Below are 15,094 nucleotides of genomic sequence, written 5' to 3'. Positions count from 1 at the left end.
CAGCTGGCGCGGGATGAGCCGAGATGCAGCCGAGATGTAGCCGAGATTCAAGCCGAGATTCAAGCCGAGATTCAAGCCGAGAGTTAAAGCCGAGATCAAGCTTTGCTGAGACCAGCCGAGAGGAGCCGAGAGGAGCCGAGAGGAGCCGAGAGGAGCCGAGATGTGGAGCTTCGAGGACTTTTCCCCACATCTCCCCACATCTCCCCATATCTCGTCGGAAGGCTAGCGCCATTTGTCCCTCAGCGCGAGCCCTTGACGCACACCCTTAACGCACACCCTTTGACTCACACCCTTGACTCACACCCGTGACTCCGGCGCCTTTCGCGGCCGTAGGTCAAGAGCTGGAACGTCGAAAAGTACGCCTTCTCCAAGGAGAAGGTGAACCAGCACGACGTCGCCGTCACCGTCTCTTCCTTCTGGCAAGCCGTCCACAAGTCGATGACGGTGCAGAAGCCGCACTTGCTGATGAAGCCCCACCAGCTCAGCTGAGGGCCGCGTTTCGCGCACAGTCTCACCGTTCGGAACCGGAGCCGGGACCTCTCTCCTCCGTCTCTGCGACTTTGCCGCTCTCTCACACCATGATCCCCACGTGTTGTGTTTTGAGGGGGAGGATGGAGTCCAGGACTCGAGATCGTTTTTTTACCGGGGAGTGTTGGCCGGGGGGCTCACAGGCCACTGCGGCGCTGTGTGCGCACTGCGCGCCCGCACGGCCACACGGCGGTCTCGGCGCGGGGTCTAGTGGGTGGCGCCCAGCCGGGTGCGGCTGCCGGGGGCGGGTCCTCGATTGGCTCAGAAATGTAGAAATCCAGACCCCCCCGGCGCCCCGCATTTGTCGACGCGATGACCATTCTTCCACTGGTGTGGGGGAGCACTTGTCGACTTGTGGAGGCTGGAGCACTTGGTCGAGACAGTGTGACCTTACTGAACTATCCCTAACCAGCTATGCACAACGTACCGCGGAGCATCTCGGAGCTCACCGCGGGGAGGAGCAACTTCATGATGCAAGCGACACCACTACATTAGCGCCGCTGCTTGCGCTCGCGCTGCTTCGCCTCCTCGATCGCCTTCTTGCGCGGCCCCCCGCCGCCGAGCTGCGGGACGGCGGCGGCCCGAGCTGCCGGTATGTGTTCGCGAAGACATTTGGGGGTCGTCCAGACGAAGAACCCACGCTTGCAGCCGAGAGCACGCAGCGCTGTGTCCGCTTCCAGGGAACCTGGCTTCCAGCGTACGTACCCTGGACCCTCGGGGGTGTAGAACATTTCCTTAAGCCAATACAGCGCCACCAGCGCGTCGATGCCGCCCGCCCTCGCAATCGCCACCTGGCTGTCGGCGCTGTCCCGAGCGAGGGTCCCCAGCAGGTACGCGGCGTCCTTTGCGAGCCAAGCTCCACCAGCGTCTGCATGCCGTACAGCGCTCGTCGTGCCTTTGCGAACCAGCGCCACCAGCGCGTCGATGCCGCCCGCCTTCACAATCGCCTCCTTGTTGTCGGCGTTGGATACCCCAGTCGCTGGCTGGCCCGAAGCGAGGTCGCTCAGCATCCCCACGGCCAGCTCCGCCATGCCTCCGCGAGCCAACGCCACCAGCGCGTCGATGCCGCCCGCCTTTGCAATCGCCGCCTGGTTATCGACGTTCTCGTAAGCGAGGCGCTGTAGCGCCCTCGCGGCCTTCTCCGTCGGTCCCTCCTTGCCGCCGCGCACAATCGCCACGAGCGGCGCGATCCCGTCCGCCTTCGCAATCGCCGCCTGGTTGGCGGTGTTGACAGTTCCGGAGTGGGTGACAGTGAGGCTCTCCAGCACCGCCGCGGCCCACATCTTCTGCTGGTCCGTGCCGTCGCGAGCCATCGCCACCAACGGCGGGATGCCGCCCGCCTCCGCGAACGCCACCTGGTTGCTGTATTCGCGATTGAGGTTGCACAGCGCCAATGCGGCCGCCTCCGTCAGCCCAATCGGTCCGCGCAGCTGTTCCACCAATTGCCGCACCTCGGACGGGATGAAAGAGTGCGGTGCATTGGCGTCGACTGGCACCTTGGTGGGCGGCTCAGCGAGGGCTTTGGTCTTTGCGGCGGCGAACTCCTCCTCCGTGAGCGCACCGGCCTCCTTCAGCGCCACCAATTCCTTGAGGTGCGGAATCATCGCCACCAATTCCTTGAGGTGCGGAATCATCGCCACCAATTCCTTGTCGATGATTCCGCCGCTAGGAGCCGGCGCTATCACTTTCGCGTGGACGACTGCGCCGTTCTCCATCGTGGGTCGGTGGGGTGCGCGGAGAGGACGCGCGGGGAGGGGACGTAAGTAAGTCCCTGGCAGCAGGCGGGTGGTGGGGCGGCACCTGTTGCTGCCATGGGCAGCGCCAAGCCGCGCGGCGGAGTCGCTCCGTAGGTCCGCGTTGAGCCACACGAGTGCGCCGACCCGTCGCGAGGTGCCTGCGGGGGTGATGTCGCGCCGATGGCTGAGTACGCGCGGCGTGAGCGGCTTTGCGCGGAGAGGCGGCGCGAGAAGGCGAGCGGGCGGGCGCGCCGGTGGTCGGGCACCGCGCGCTGCGGCTGCAGCAAGCCGGCGGCTGGCGCGGCAAAGGCGGGCAGCGTCGTCGCGGGCAGGTAAGCGACGGGCGCACACGGAAGCCGCAAAAACGCACACGGAAGCCGCAAAAAATCACACCGAAGCCGCAAAAAATCACACCGAAGCCGCAAAAATGCACACCGAAGCCGCACTTCGCAAATTTGCAAAAAAAAAACATAAGAGTGACACTATGGATTTCGGGTGACACAGGTTGCCCGCATTCGTGCAACATCTGTCCAAGGATCCCGGAGTACGCGCCCAGAATAAAAAAGGCGGAGCTTTGAGAGCCCTCTCGGCGGCGGAGAGATAGCCCAAACTTTAGTTGTGACTTGTGTCCGGTCCCAGCCCAGACTTTAAAGGGAGACAGAGAGGCTTGTAAGGTAGGTAAGGTAAACGTCTCCACACACACAAAGTGGTGGGGCAAGGGGGGGCGACCCTCGCATCTCCACGCCCGGGACACGGGCAGGAGCCCCACGGCATTCAAAGTGCAAGCACCGGCCCGGTGCCGTGGGTGAGCAACCTGCACCCCACTCCCTCCCTCCCAGACACAACCCGCACACAACCCCCACAGCGTGGTCGTCTACGTGTTCAGAAACACCAAGCAGCGAGGCGAGGGTGAAGGGGTAAGGTGCTGTGTGGGGCAGAATCTTCATCCGGCTTATCTGTGACTACTCCATCTAGCCTGGGGGGTCGCAGGAGGGGGGGGCAGAAGGTAAGATAAGAGAGGCTTGTTGGACAGAGAGGCCGGTTTTGGTCTAGGGGTTATAGTACTAGGGGCAGACGTAATAGGGCCGTCACATGAACTCGCGGTAACCAGACCCCTCCATGCAGCATGAAGAGGACAAGAAGATTGGAAGGCGAGGGTGTCAGGGTGCGCGGGGGAGCTTACTAAGTAAGAGGGCGAAACAAGCTCTTCTTCTACTACCCTGCCCCCTGAAACATCCCGATGGCGAAGCGCTGTCCGCGCGTCACCTCCGTCATTCCGTGGTACATGTTGCGGCCCTTCTTCTTCAGCGGCGCCGTGCTGTTGGCAGCGAAGACGATCACGTCGCCCTCGCATTCAAAGGGCACCTCCCGCCGCGACAGCGGAGACTCGTTGACGTCCGTGACATAGAGCGCGCCGCCCTCGAATTCGGAGGGCGGGTTGAGAAGCAGCACGGCCTGCCACGCAAAGTCGCCCTGGTCCTGGTGGGCAAAGTTGATTCCACCACATCCGTAGCGCAGCAGCAGCGAGTCGCGCTGCGCCGGTGTCGGCGACGGCTCCAGGGCTGGCCAGTCGCGAAGCGCCTCGATGATCGCCTGCAGCGCCGGCGGCTCCTGGCCCTGGCGAATCGTGAAGTACGACCCCGCCGCGCCATTGCCGGTGGACCGGCGCAGGTGAGTCTCGCGCTTCTCTAACGCCTCTTCGTTGCTCAGCGCACCCAGGCACTCGCGCGCCTGCTGCTGCGTGAGCAGCTTCGGGATCAGCAGCGCGCCGCTCTCGTACAGAGCGCTGACGTCGACTGCCTCCAGCTGCGCCTGCGCCTGCGCCTGCAGAGCCTGCTGCGTGGGCACCGGTACCTCTGCGCTCTGCGGCACCGGCCCTGGAAGCGCCGGCAGCGCGCCGATCTTGTCTGCATCGCGCTTGACGCGGTTGCGTCTGAGCCACTTGGCTGCTTCGGAGCCCGCGCTGTCGAATGCTTCTTCCCTCAATTTGCCATTCAGCTTGATGCGCGACCCTGCGTCGTTGACGGCAAAATCATGGTAGCCAAGTTCCGCGTAGACCTGCTGGCCCCACTGCACGCACGTGAAAGGCTCCTTCCGTTGCCAAAAGTGTTCCGCCGCCGACTTCATCGCGAACTTCAGTTTGTCCTCATCGCGAAGCGGGTTGACGACGGCGGTCTTCCCTTTCTTCGGCGAGCACGTCGCGGTCGTGGCTGGCGGGCGCTTTGGCATAATGCGCGCACGGGGGGCGCGAAACGCAGAAGAAAACCTATTACGCGTTCACACTTCGTGCTCGCTGCAAGACGCCTTCGATAAGCAAAAGTGGGACGGCGGCCATCACGCTTGCGGTCACACAGACGTCCTGCAGACAGACAGCGTCCTGCAGACAGACAGCGAGGCTTCGGTGGCAAACTCAGAGCCCACATTCATTCACAGATGCCTGCACCGTTCGTGCCAGAGAACATGTACATGTCATGTAGCTCTGTGACGCCTTGCCCTTCGAGGCGCGCCACGCATCCGAGCAGAGGACCTGGTCGAAGGAGTCGGCGCCAGCGAACATGCTGCGCATGTCGGTGACCGCAGACACGTTCCAAGCGCTGATGTCCTGGTTGAAGGAGCGGGCGTAGAAAAACATCCAGCTCATGGCGGTGACTGCAGTCACGTTCCACGCGCTGATGTCCTGGTTGAAGGAGGTGGCCCAGGAGAACATGTAGCTCATATCTCTGACTGCCGACACGTTCCACGCGCTGATGTCCTGATTGAAGGAGTCGGCCAGGTAGAACATGTAGCGCATGTCGGTGACCGCCGAGACATTCCACGCGCTGATGACCATGTCCTGGTTGAACTCGGAGGCTTCCTCGTGGTTAGTGAACAGGTCGTGCATGTCGGTCACGGCCGACACGTCCCACGCGTTCATCGGTATTCTGCCACCATGGAGCGAATCGCAAAAGCCCTCATCGAAGTCGTAGAGCTCGATTGCTCGCCTGAGATCTTCTCGGCTTGTAAACACTGATTGCGCCCTGCGGCACGTCCCAACGTAGATCGCAAACGCAAGCGCGCCCGCGAGGGCAAGCAAGATCAAGGAGATCAAGAGTGCGATTCCAAAGCGCTTGGCGGTGGCTTTGCGATTCGTCAGAGGGCACCACGACTGCGAGAGCTTCTGCTTCGGCGGCTCGCCCGCCTCCCGAGTCGTTTTCTTCGATTGCTCGGCAGCAGACGACTGCGAGCTGGACTGCTCTTCGGCAGTGGACCTCGCAGTCGATGTCCGTGAGCTGGACAGCCGCTCGCCCTCCGATTCTGCCCGGTCCCGAGGCGGCACTTGCCCTGCTTCAGTATCCACCGCAAGGCCAGACGAAGCAGAGGATGCCGATTCCGTGATGGCCGGAGCCACACGAGTCGATGATCGCCTCGAAGCAAACGACGCAGCACTCGCCCGTGCACGCGAAAGCCTCTCGGCAATGCGTTCGTGCGGGTCGTCGTGAGCCGTCGGCACCGCAAACGGATCGGTGGTCTTCATCCCTCCCACGTGCTTTGAACCACTGCAGGCGCCCGCCGACGCCCGGCCCGCTGGGAGGTGTGCTCCAGCAGGGGACTGCAGGATGCGCCAGCACTCGTTTGCCTGCTGTGCGAGGCTCTTCCCCTTGACTGACACTCCGAGCGCGACGCAGCTCGCCTCAACAATCTCAACCAGGTTGGTGCCCGCGACGCCGAGTTCCTTCCTGAAGATCTCGCCCATCTCGGCGAGGGCGGGCGTGCTCGAGGCTCCAGGCGCGCCCGGCACTGCGCTGCCAGTGGCTGCCCCGTACACAGGCGCGCCGATGACTGGCGCGGGCGAGGCGGAGCGTTCCGAGGCACAGTCTGACCCGCGGTCGGAGCCGCGGTCGGTGCCGTCCGCCTGCAACTCCTTCTGCTTGAGCGCCTCAAACTCCTCCCGAGTCAGCGTCCCGTCGTTGAGCAGCCTCTTCAGCTCGGCCAGCCTTGCGAGGTCCACCATGATGCAGCGAAAAGTTGATGGACGGCCGAGTTCCGGCACCGGCGTGAGTCAGTGGCTGCCAGCATGCCTTGCCAAAAAGCAAAATGGCTAATAGGGAGTCCTCCGGCGCTATTTTTACCGGCGGTGCGCAGATCAAAAAACGGTAAGAGACGCGTGAGTGGTGCAAGACCCGCGCGACGCACAAGCCACAACGAGACCCCGGCGGGAAGCGCGAGCGCGGGGCTTCTGGAGAGATACTGCCCACTGACAGTGCCACTCGGAGCCCGCAGTTTGCGAGCGAGACCGGCGACTCCAGCGACCCACTCCCCACGAGCGTGAGGAGCAGTCACGGCCGGCTCGACGCGACCGATCCTCAGGTGTGCTTCGGACACGGCATCGAGACACGGCATGAGAGAGCGTCCCTGACCGACACTCCACTCCGACAGCACACACAGAGCCCTCCCCCCCCTTCGCTCCTCCTCGCGCAGCGGGCGCGGCATAGAAGGGGGCCGCGCCACTCGGCCGAGCCGGGCTCAGCCTTTCCGCGACTTTGCGCTTCTGTAGGCGGGGAAGGGGGAGGGGGAGGGGGAGGGGGTCAGCTCACACGACCTTCACCAACAGTGATTCATGGTCGTTGGTGGCATCTACCGTTCAAGGCCTGTAGACGCGGCAGAAGAGCTATTGTTAAATCATGACTACTTCTCTGCATTAATCATTAATTGGGACCTGTAGACGCGGTAGAAGAGCGTCGCAAAGACGACGCTGGCGGCGGCCCACCCGCTGATGCCCAGCGAGTGGCCAAATGCGAAGTTTGAGATGACCTGGGGTGCGGGGCGCGGTGCGGGGCGGCGGTCTGCGGCGCCTTTGTCGACTTGGAGAGGGTCTGCAGCCCAAACGAGACGTAGTGCAGCGCCTGCGCGGCCGAGGCGAGAGGTGTGGCGAGAGGTGTGGCGAGAGGTGTGGCGAGAGGTGTGGCGAGAGGTGTGGCGAGAGGTGTGGATAGAGGTGTGGCGAGAGGTGTGCGCTGCCGTGGCGAGAGGTGTGTGTGGCGGTGGCGAGAGGTACGGGGAGGGATGGGGAGGGGAGGAGAGGAAGGCGCGGGCGCGGGCGCAGCGTCTCCGCCGGCCGGCGTCGGCAGGCGGGAGTTGCGAGTCTCTGTGCGTTCCTCCTCAGCACGGTGCGGGCCTCGCGGGAGAGCGCGCCTCGTACTGCCCGTAGGAGGAGAGGGTGTTTGAGATGGAGCAGGGGGCAAAGGCGTAGAAGGGAGCGGGGATCTTGAGCGAGCGGTGCTGGATGCCCATCGCCGCCATCGCCACCACGATGGCCAGCACCCGGTTCGAGAAGACGCAGAACGTGGCTGACGGAAACTTGCCAGTCGTGTACTCCTTGGTCATGACCTTCTCCTGCACAAAGCCCCAGGTGAGGTAGGAGACCTGCAGCCCGACGAAGCAGAAGGCGAACGCGGCCGCGTCGGCCGCCTTGTTCTTCTCCTCCTTCTTTGCAGCTGCTGGCGTCTCTGGGCTCGACGTGTCCGACTTCTCCACCCTGCCCTTCTCGGGGTCCAGCATAGGAGCCTTCTCCAGCTCTGCTATCCGGGAGTCACGACCATCCATCTCGGAGGCGACCGAGTCGTCGCGGTCTTTGGCTGCTATGGTGGCGGACTCTGGCTGTTCGATGGGCGAGATCTCTTTTGCCTCGCTCATCTAGGCGCCGCGCCAGCAGGCGGCGGTCGTCTTTGCCTCGCAGACAACTTCACGGCGAGTAAGGAAGTAGTCCGTTTTGAGGAGTAGAAGTAGTGCGTGCTCACCTGCTCACAGTTCACAGAAAGGCTGATAAGAAAAAATGGAGCGCGGCTAGGGTTGCGCAGCTATGAACAGGAGCGAGTTCGCGCTGCGCTAGGCTCAGACGGCGAGTTCGCGCTGCGCTAGGTAGGCTCAAACCCGGTACACGGAGCCAACCCTCGGAGACCCGTGTTTACTTTACGGCCCTTGCCCTGCGAACGCGCACCCCCAGGGCTAGGGCTCTCTTGCCCGCAACCCGATGCCAATCATCCGGCCCGCTGGGTGCGCTTCTTAGCTCCCCGGCCCTGTGGGATGTGCGGTTAATTAATGACTGCACTCGAAGTGCTCCAAGTGCTCAGTATACGGCGAGAGTTCGCGCTGTGCGCGGCCTGACAGCTGACTCTCTTGCGGGCGGCCTGACTCTCTCTAGTCTCTTGCGGAGGTTTATCTCTGGAGAGTGGCACGTGCGCACGTCCTCGCCATCGCCGCCGATGGCGCCGTCTGTCTCACAGCGCAGCGTGCGCGGCAGCTGCGCCGCCGGCGGCCCCACGCCGCATCAGCAGCGTTCTGAGTGAGTCAGGCTGCGCTGCACAGCCTGCTGAGCACGCTCCCCACGAGCAGCGCGCCACGCGGGCCCGTCGCAGGCGATGCGGGCGGCGAGTCGACACGCATGTCACAGTCGTAGGCAGCGCTGGCGAAGCGAGGCGGCCGGCGCCGGCCCCCGCAGGCGGTTGCAGCGAGAGAAGCGATGTAAAAGACACTGTTGAAAGGGTGGGGAGCGGCCTGCCGTCGAGCAGCACGTCGCGCGAGCCCGCTGCCGGCGACCCGATCGGAGAGCTCGTAGTCATGGTAGCATTCAGCGCGCCATCTCGCCCGAGGCGGCCCGCTCTGGCCCTGTAGGCCTTCCCAGAGAGCTTATCGAGGCTGTACAGAGTGCCGAGAGCACACTGGGCAGGCTCCCGTCGAGCGACGAGCCATGCTGGCTCGTCGCGGGCCGCGAGCTCGAAGACCCGCGTGGAGCGTCGCCGAGCCATGCGTGCCCGCCCGCTCGCCCGCGGCCGCAGGCAAGGAAGGCGAGCTTCCTGGCGTCTCTGGCGAGCGCTCACATGCCAAAAGACACCTCGCAGCGCGCGAGACGTGACCAAAGCGGCACGCCTCGGCGCCGCGAGAGCAGCCGGTTGACGTCGGCACCAAGCGCGCGGCCGCCGGGCGCCTCCGAACCGACAGGGGCGCCGCGGCAGTAGAGAGCACTCCACCCGCCATACCGTTTTCTGGCGGTCAGGTTTTCACTCAAGGGGCGAGACCACGATCGAGGGGTCCCGTATCGAATCGCCTATCGACTCGAGGCTGTGAATGGGACCAAAGTTTGACATGGAGCCTGCAGAACGGACGCGGCTTCTTCTCGCCCGCACCCTGGCCCTCCTTCTCCTCCCCTGCGCGAACGCGTTCGCGCCCCAGCTCGTCTCCCGGCTCTTCTCCCGGCCGGTGATGCGCTACCGCGGCGGGGCGGCGGCGGCGATGTCGGAAGAGCCCTTCCCGGTGATCTCGCGCTTCGTGGGCGGGACCTGGACAAACAACTATATGATCTTCAGCGGCATAGGCTTTGAACGGCAGGAGGACCGGCTGCGCACCGTCGAGTGGGAGGTGGACGGCGAGAACTGCACGACGACGCTGACAGCGGGCGAGCGCAAGGTGACGCTCCGCGGGCAGCACATCGGCGGCGGCGTGGTCAAGTTCGACGCCATGGGGCTGCCGTTTGAATACAAGTTCCACCAGGTCGGCCGCGACACCCTGCTCGTGAGCCGGACCGAGGACAGCAGCTGCGCCGAGTGCGGGCAGGGCGAGGAGGCCGTGGCGACGCGCCTGGACTGCGGCTCGATCGTGCTGACCGGCGCGGACAGTTGCGTGCAGACCATCCTTCATCTCGAGGACGGGAAGCTGACCCAGACCGAGATCATACACGGCGTGCGCACCAGTTGAACGGACTTCCATGTCACATCGCGCCTACGTAATATGGGCTTCTGGCTCTGAGCTCTGCATTGAAATGTACGTATCGAGTCCATGGCTTGAGACAGTGCTGTGTTGTAGCTGCTGTTCCATGCACCACCAGCGGATATGTAGCCCGAAAAACGCGCACGGCGCGTGACTCGCTAGCTCAGATTGTGGCCGCGACGTTGACGTACAGATTCGTACAGCCACAATGCCACACCCCACACGTTGGCCAAACCACAGGTTTCGATCCGCATCCGGGCCACCGCAAATTTTGATCAGCAAATTTCGAGCGTCTGGGGGGGCGACCCCCCCATCTTTGTTTACCGAATGCGTCTCTGGATTAGAGTGCGTCTAGTAGGCCTCCTACTTAGACGCTCGCTGTCCTCGGTATGCTCGAGCATCCTAAGATGCGCGAGTCTATATTAGTTGCTCCGCGCATCCCGAATTGCTCGCGGCATCTCCGATTGGCGTTGCTGTCTCAAAAGACGCGCCGTGCATACTGTGAACAGCGCGTGTCTCAGAAGACGCGCGCATATTTTGAACAGCGTGTGGATCTCAAGAAATACACGCACGTATAAAAACAAAAAAGAAAACGAAAACGCGCGGCGGGCCGTGCCCCCGGCTGTGCGCCGCGGCTGCTGCGCTACTACTCGCACAGCCGCGGCGCGCCCACCCGAGCACTCGTGGGTGGGCGCCCTATAGCCTCTCCGCGCAACGTGCTGGGGCACGGACAGCGGCTCTCACGTGTGGCAGCGGCAGCAGGCCCACCGCTGCACCGACTCACACTGAACAGCACGCACAGGACACAGTCACAGAACACTGCCCCTGACGCCACTCACGGCCACGGGCTACTCAGACTTGGACACAGGCACCTCGCTTAGCACTCCGTGCACGTGGCTGCCGGTTGCCGTCACCAGCGCCGCTTCCTGCCCAGATCAAACACCTGCGACGTGGCGGAGGCGATGAGCGGCCCGCGGTCGCCGTGAGAGCGCGCGTGGTGGGCGACGGCTCACCGATCGAGCGGAAGCGGTCACGCTGTGGGGGCGGCGGAAGCGGTCACGCTGTGGGGGCGGCGGCGAGGCGGGCAAGCCACCCGCAGATCCCCAGAAGGACGCCGTCGCGAGGTCGAGGGCGGGCGGCGGGGGCGGCGAGAGCGAGGCGCGAGGCGCGAGGCGGTGTTGGCGGCGGCGGTGGCGCGGGCGGCGGCGGTCACGGAGCGGGGGCGAGAGGGTGGTGGCGAGCAAGACACCCGTGCGCGCTGCGCGGTCGCCGTTCTGACTCACATGCCTGCGGACAGCGCCGACGGGTGGTGAGGAGGGCGGCGAGCCGGCGGGCACGGTGTGCGCGCGGTCGCCGCGCGCTGGTGGGCGACAGCTCACCGAGCGAGTCGGGATGCCCGGTCCCTCAAATCGCCAAGTCAAACAAGAAAAACCGCGCCGCTGGCCGACTCTCGGAAGTACGCTGTCTTCCGTGTCTAGGCGCACGCCCACGCCCTCAGCCTCGAACTGGCCCCGCTACCTGCCGCGCAAACTGGTTGGTGGGGGGGGGAGGCGGCGTCGCCGTCGGATCGTCGTAAGCAGTGCATGCAACTTTGGTCTTTGCGCCCAGAGCTCGTGGCGCGAGCAGATGCATGCGCGGTGCTGAGAACCTGGTTCTCCAGGAGGGGCAGGCCGCGAGGAGAGACCTCACACGAGCACTCAAGGCAGGGCCCCCAGGGGGTGCCGAGAGATCACACCGCCTTTTCGTGCTCCCTGGCTCCCTGCTCCCCCCTCCGCCCTCGGTGCCCGGTGCACCCGACACACGGTGTCTCCTGAGACGCTTCCCTGTCCAAGTATAGTAAAATGTGATCTAGTATGCAAGTGCCATCTCAGAACAGCTGTGCATCTATAGATGCTTGTGGCGTCTAAGATGGAACGCGTAACAAAAGACACGGCGCGGCTATCTCCAGGACAGCCATCGCATCCTAGAATGCCCTGTGTACCCGAGACACATGGTATCTTTGAGATGAAAAGTGCGTCCTAGAATGCGTTTTTGCATTCTAGGACGCATCGGTAAACAAAGATGGGGGGGTCGCCCCCCCAGACGGAGGGGCGGCCGCAAATTTTGAGGTAGATTTTGATTGTCAAAACACGTCCGTCTTGCCGCAGGATAGAGCATATAGGCGGCGAACACCCACACACACGACATCCCACCACTCAACAGGACGCGTTCACCTCCCCAGACATGGCTAACGCGCGGGCGCACAGAGGCGTCCTCGCTCAGGCCATCGCATTGCGCTCCCCCGCGACCGACCGCGCGCACCTCCCGGCTCTGGCGCCGATCATTTCTACTCGAGTAGCGCAGGCGGCCGCCGGATGACGCAGCTGCTTTGTCTTTGAGCTTTGATGGCGAGCATGAACGGCCTGTGTTCCTGCTCGAAGACCCGTCTCAGGCCATATCTGGTGCCTACTTGTCTTAGGACAAGCTCAGGGGGTAGGTAGGTAGGTAGAAAGGTGAAGAACAGCCAGGCTCGGACTGGACACCAACGCGGTATGGGTGGACGCTAGACAGATGATGACGACACGCACGAGCGACACACAGACACAAACAGGCTCACAAGACACACAGCCAGCTGGCTGCCACACACCCTGAGTCGGCGTACACATAACTCAGCGCCACATCCTTCCTGTCGCCCCCCCCAGCACTCCACGGTGCCAAGGGCACAAACAAGGGCACAACTCAAACAACAGACAACAGGAAGTGACATGTGAGGCTAGAGCAGCATGCTCCACCTCTAGCAATCTCACCGGCCTGCTAGGCACGGACGAGACCGTATGTGGGGTCTAGTGAGGTGTCTATGGACGCTCTCCTCATGGGCTAGCTGCCTGCAGCTAGGGGGTGCCCCTAGCTCAAAAAAAGATAAACGAACGCTGCGTTTGTAACTCAAAAGGCGATGGCTTGCCCTATTCCGCTGCCTCTCGCGCTTGCCCCGCGGCACCGCGCCTCCAATGAAGCCGCGCGCTGCACGGCTGGATCCCCGCGACGCCTATTGCTCACGAAACCCACGCCGCCCGCTCCCGCACGTGCGATGCGCCCTCGCTCGCCGCCCGTCGGTGCCCCTCGGCCTCGCACCGCCTGCTCCCTCCCGCTCGCAGGTGCCGCCGCTGACATTGAGGGGCGGGAGACGCGTCCGCTGCTGTTCATTCCCCACCCTTGCCCCGCGCCAGCCTGCACCATGCGCATCCCATTTTAGCTGCTGACGCTCGGCCGCCGTCGCCGTGCGCCCGCAGATCCAAAACAACGTGAGCGAGGGGAGCCGCCGCGGCTTCTTGCGAGCTGGACCTCGAGCTCGAACGCTGCGAGTAGGCGCGGCCCCCACGAGCCCCTCTTTCTCTCCATTCCCCCTCAAAGATCGCTCTCCGTCACTTGATGTGGCCCAAACACGATGCGCTGTAATCAGCCGAGTGAGATTGCCCGTGAGTCCCGCGCAGCCCGCCTCCTTCTCTCTGCCCTCTCTCCCGGCAAGAGAGCGAACCCGCCCCGCTGTAGCGGGGCGACGCTCTCAGCGTCGCCCCGCTACAGTCCGAGTATCGCGGCAGCGAAGGAGAGATGTGAGAAACGTCTGCAGCACTCTGCAGTCTGCAGTAGCGTAGTCCGCAGTCTCCAGTAACCAGTAATAATGCGGGGGGGTTCTCTGCACAGTCTCCAGTAACCAGTAGTAATAGTAGTGCTCTGCCCAGTCTCCCCAGTGCCCAGTAATTCCAGCCCGCAGTAACAGTAGTCCTCTGCCCAGTCTCCAGTAATAGGGGCCAGTAGTCCTCTCTGCAGTAGTCCGTTGGCAGTCTTTAGCCGAGATTGCCCGAGATGTCCTCACCCAAGAGGCGAATTGCCCCCCCCCCCCCCCCCCCTCCCCGCCCGCCCCTCCGCACTAGCCCTCCCCTCCTCGCACACTGCCCTGCACGGCACCCCTGCCCAGCCCCGCGCCCTCGCCACCGCGACAGGTGAGGGGCAACACCAACCTCGCCTCGCTGGCGATGCCCAACCTGAGTGACCTGTACGGATACATCGACGTGCGCGCCTCTCCCCCTCTTCCGCCTCTCCGCACTAGCCCCTCCCTCACCGCCCTACACCGCACCGCTGACCAGCCCCGCGCCCTCGCCACCGCGACAGGTGCACAACAACGCCAAGCTCGCCTCTCTGACGATGAACAACCTGTTTCTCGTGGACGGAGGCATCATCTCGGTGCGCGCCTCTCCCCCCCTCCCGCCCCTCCGCACTGCCTCCCTCGCACCGCCCCACACCACACCACTGTCCAGCCCCGCGCCCCTCGCCACCGCGACAGGTGAAGAACAACACCAACCTCGTCTCGCTGGCGATGCCCAACCTGGAGGAAGCGAATGCCCAAGGAGGCATCATCGTGCGCGCCTCTCCCCCTATCCCGCCCCCCCGCACTGCCTCCCCTCCTCGCACCGCCCTCAACCGCACCGCTGCCCAGCCCCGCGACCTCGCCACCGCGACAGGTGCTGGACAACCCCAACCTCGCCTCTCTGACGATGCCCAGCCTGGGGGGCGGGTCGTGGTGGAACATCATCGTGCGTTCCTCTCCCCTCTCCCGCCCCCTCCGCATTGCCTCCCCTCCTTGCACCGCCCTGCACCGCACTGCGGAAAATGGCGTCCCATTGCAGCGGTGAAAGCGGGCTTGCCGGACCCTCTCCCCTGCCTCAGGTCGACCCCAAGCCCGCCACCTGCAACGTGGGGCTCTACACCTGCTGATCGAGACGGGCAGTAGTGCCGGTGGGAGCAGCCCCTGCTCTGCTAGTCCCGCCCGCCACGGCCTCGGCATCTGCAGCATCCTGTGCGCCCATGGCGGTCAGCTCGGCCGGCTCAGCATCGGGTGTGCCGTTTGGATCATCCTCCTTCTCTCCCGGCTCCTCCAGCAACGCGCCACCCTGGACATAGGTGTCAGCCAGAGGAAAGTGCACCAGCACGGCTGCTTGAAGAAGCCGGTCTGCGCACAGAGGTTGGCGCGGACTCCACAGAATCGAATGACCAACCCATGCCTACATGGACCACACTCACATGTCTTTGCATGTAATAGTTTTGCTACA

General features: G+C 64.0%; 5 protein-coding genes across 5 annotated transcripts in view; 2 read left to right on the top strand and 3 right to left on the bottom strand.

The window, feature by feature from the left end:
- EMIHUDRAFT_460924 (hypothetical protein) overlaps window positions 1-627 on the top strand; it is a 3,770-nt gene extending 3,143 nt beyond the window's left edge. Inside the window, exon 3 of the mRNA XM_005793906.1 lies at window positions 334-627. Coding sequence (XP_005793963.1) covers window positions 334-489 — 156 coding nt within the window. The 3' untranslated portion in view covers window positions 490-627. The remainder of the gene's footprint in view (window positions 1-333) is intronic.
- Window positions 628-3,479: 2,852 nt separating this feature from the next.
- Window positions 3,480-4,493, bottom strand: EMIHUDRAFT_193872 (hypothetical protein; the record flags this gene model as incomplete). Its single annotated transcript, XM_005793905.1, has 1 exon — window positions 3,480-4,493. The coding sequence occupies one exon, from the start codon at window positions 4,491-4,493 to the stop codon at window positions 3,480-3,482; it is 1,014 nt and encodes a 337-aa protein (XP_005793962.1).
- Window positions 4,494-4,533: 40 nt separating this feature from the next.
- Window positions 4,534-6,255, bottom strand: EMIHUDRAFT_193871 (hypothetical protein; the record flags this gene model as incomplete). The annotated part of the gene is made up of 2 exons (XM_005793904.1): window positions 4,534-4,641; window positions 4,708-6,255. The coding sequence occupies 2 exons, from the start codon at window positions 6,253-6,255 to the stop codon at window positions 4,534-4,536; spliced, it is 1,656 nt and encodes a 551-aa protein (XP_005793961.1).
- Window positions 6,256-6,929: 674 nt separating this feature from the next.
- EMIHUDRAFT_193870 (hypothetical protein) lies at window positions 6,930-7,802 on the bottom strand (the record flags this gene model as incomplete). The annotated part of the gene is made up of 2 exons (XM_005793903.1): window positions 6,930-7,014; window positions 7,411-7,802. 2 exons carry the CDS (start codon window positions 7,800-7,802, stop codon window positions 6,930-6,932), a joined length of 477 nt encoding a protein of 158 aa, XP_005793960.1.
- Window positions 7,803-11,860: 4,058 nt separating this feature from the next.
- On the top strand, window positions 11,861-14,759 carry EMIHUDRAFT_193867 (hypothetical protein; the record flags this gene model as incomplete). Its single annotated transcript, XM_005793902.1, has 5 exons — window positions 11,861-11,866; window positions 13,988-14,056; window positions 14,157-14,228; window positions 14,507-14,578; window positions 14,712-14,759. 5 exons carry the CDS (start codon window positions 11,861-11,863, stop codon window positions 14,757-14,759), a joined length of 267 nt encoding a protein of 88 aa, XP_005793959.1.
- Between the last annotated feature and the right edge of the window lie 335 nt (window positions 14,760-15,094).

The sequence above is a fragment of the Emiliania huxleyi genome (assembly GCF_000372725.1).
Source record: "Emiliania huxleyi CCMP1516 unplaced genomic scaffold EMIHUscaffold_1, whole genome shotgun sequence".
Lineage (NCBI taxonomy): Eukaryota > Haptophyta > Isochrysidales > Noelaerhabdaceae > Emiliania > Emiliania huxleyi.
This window is presented reverse-complemented; position numbering and strand designations above follow the sequence as displayed.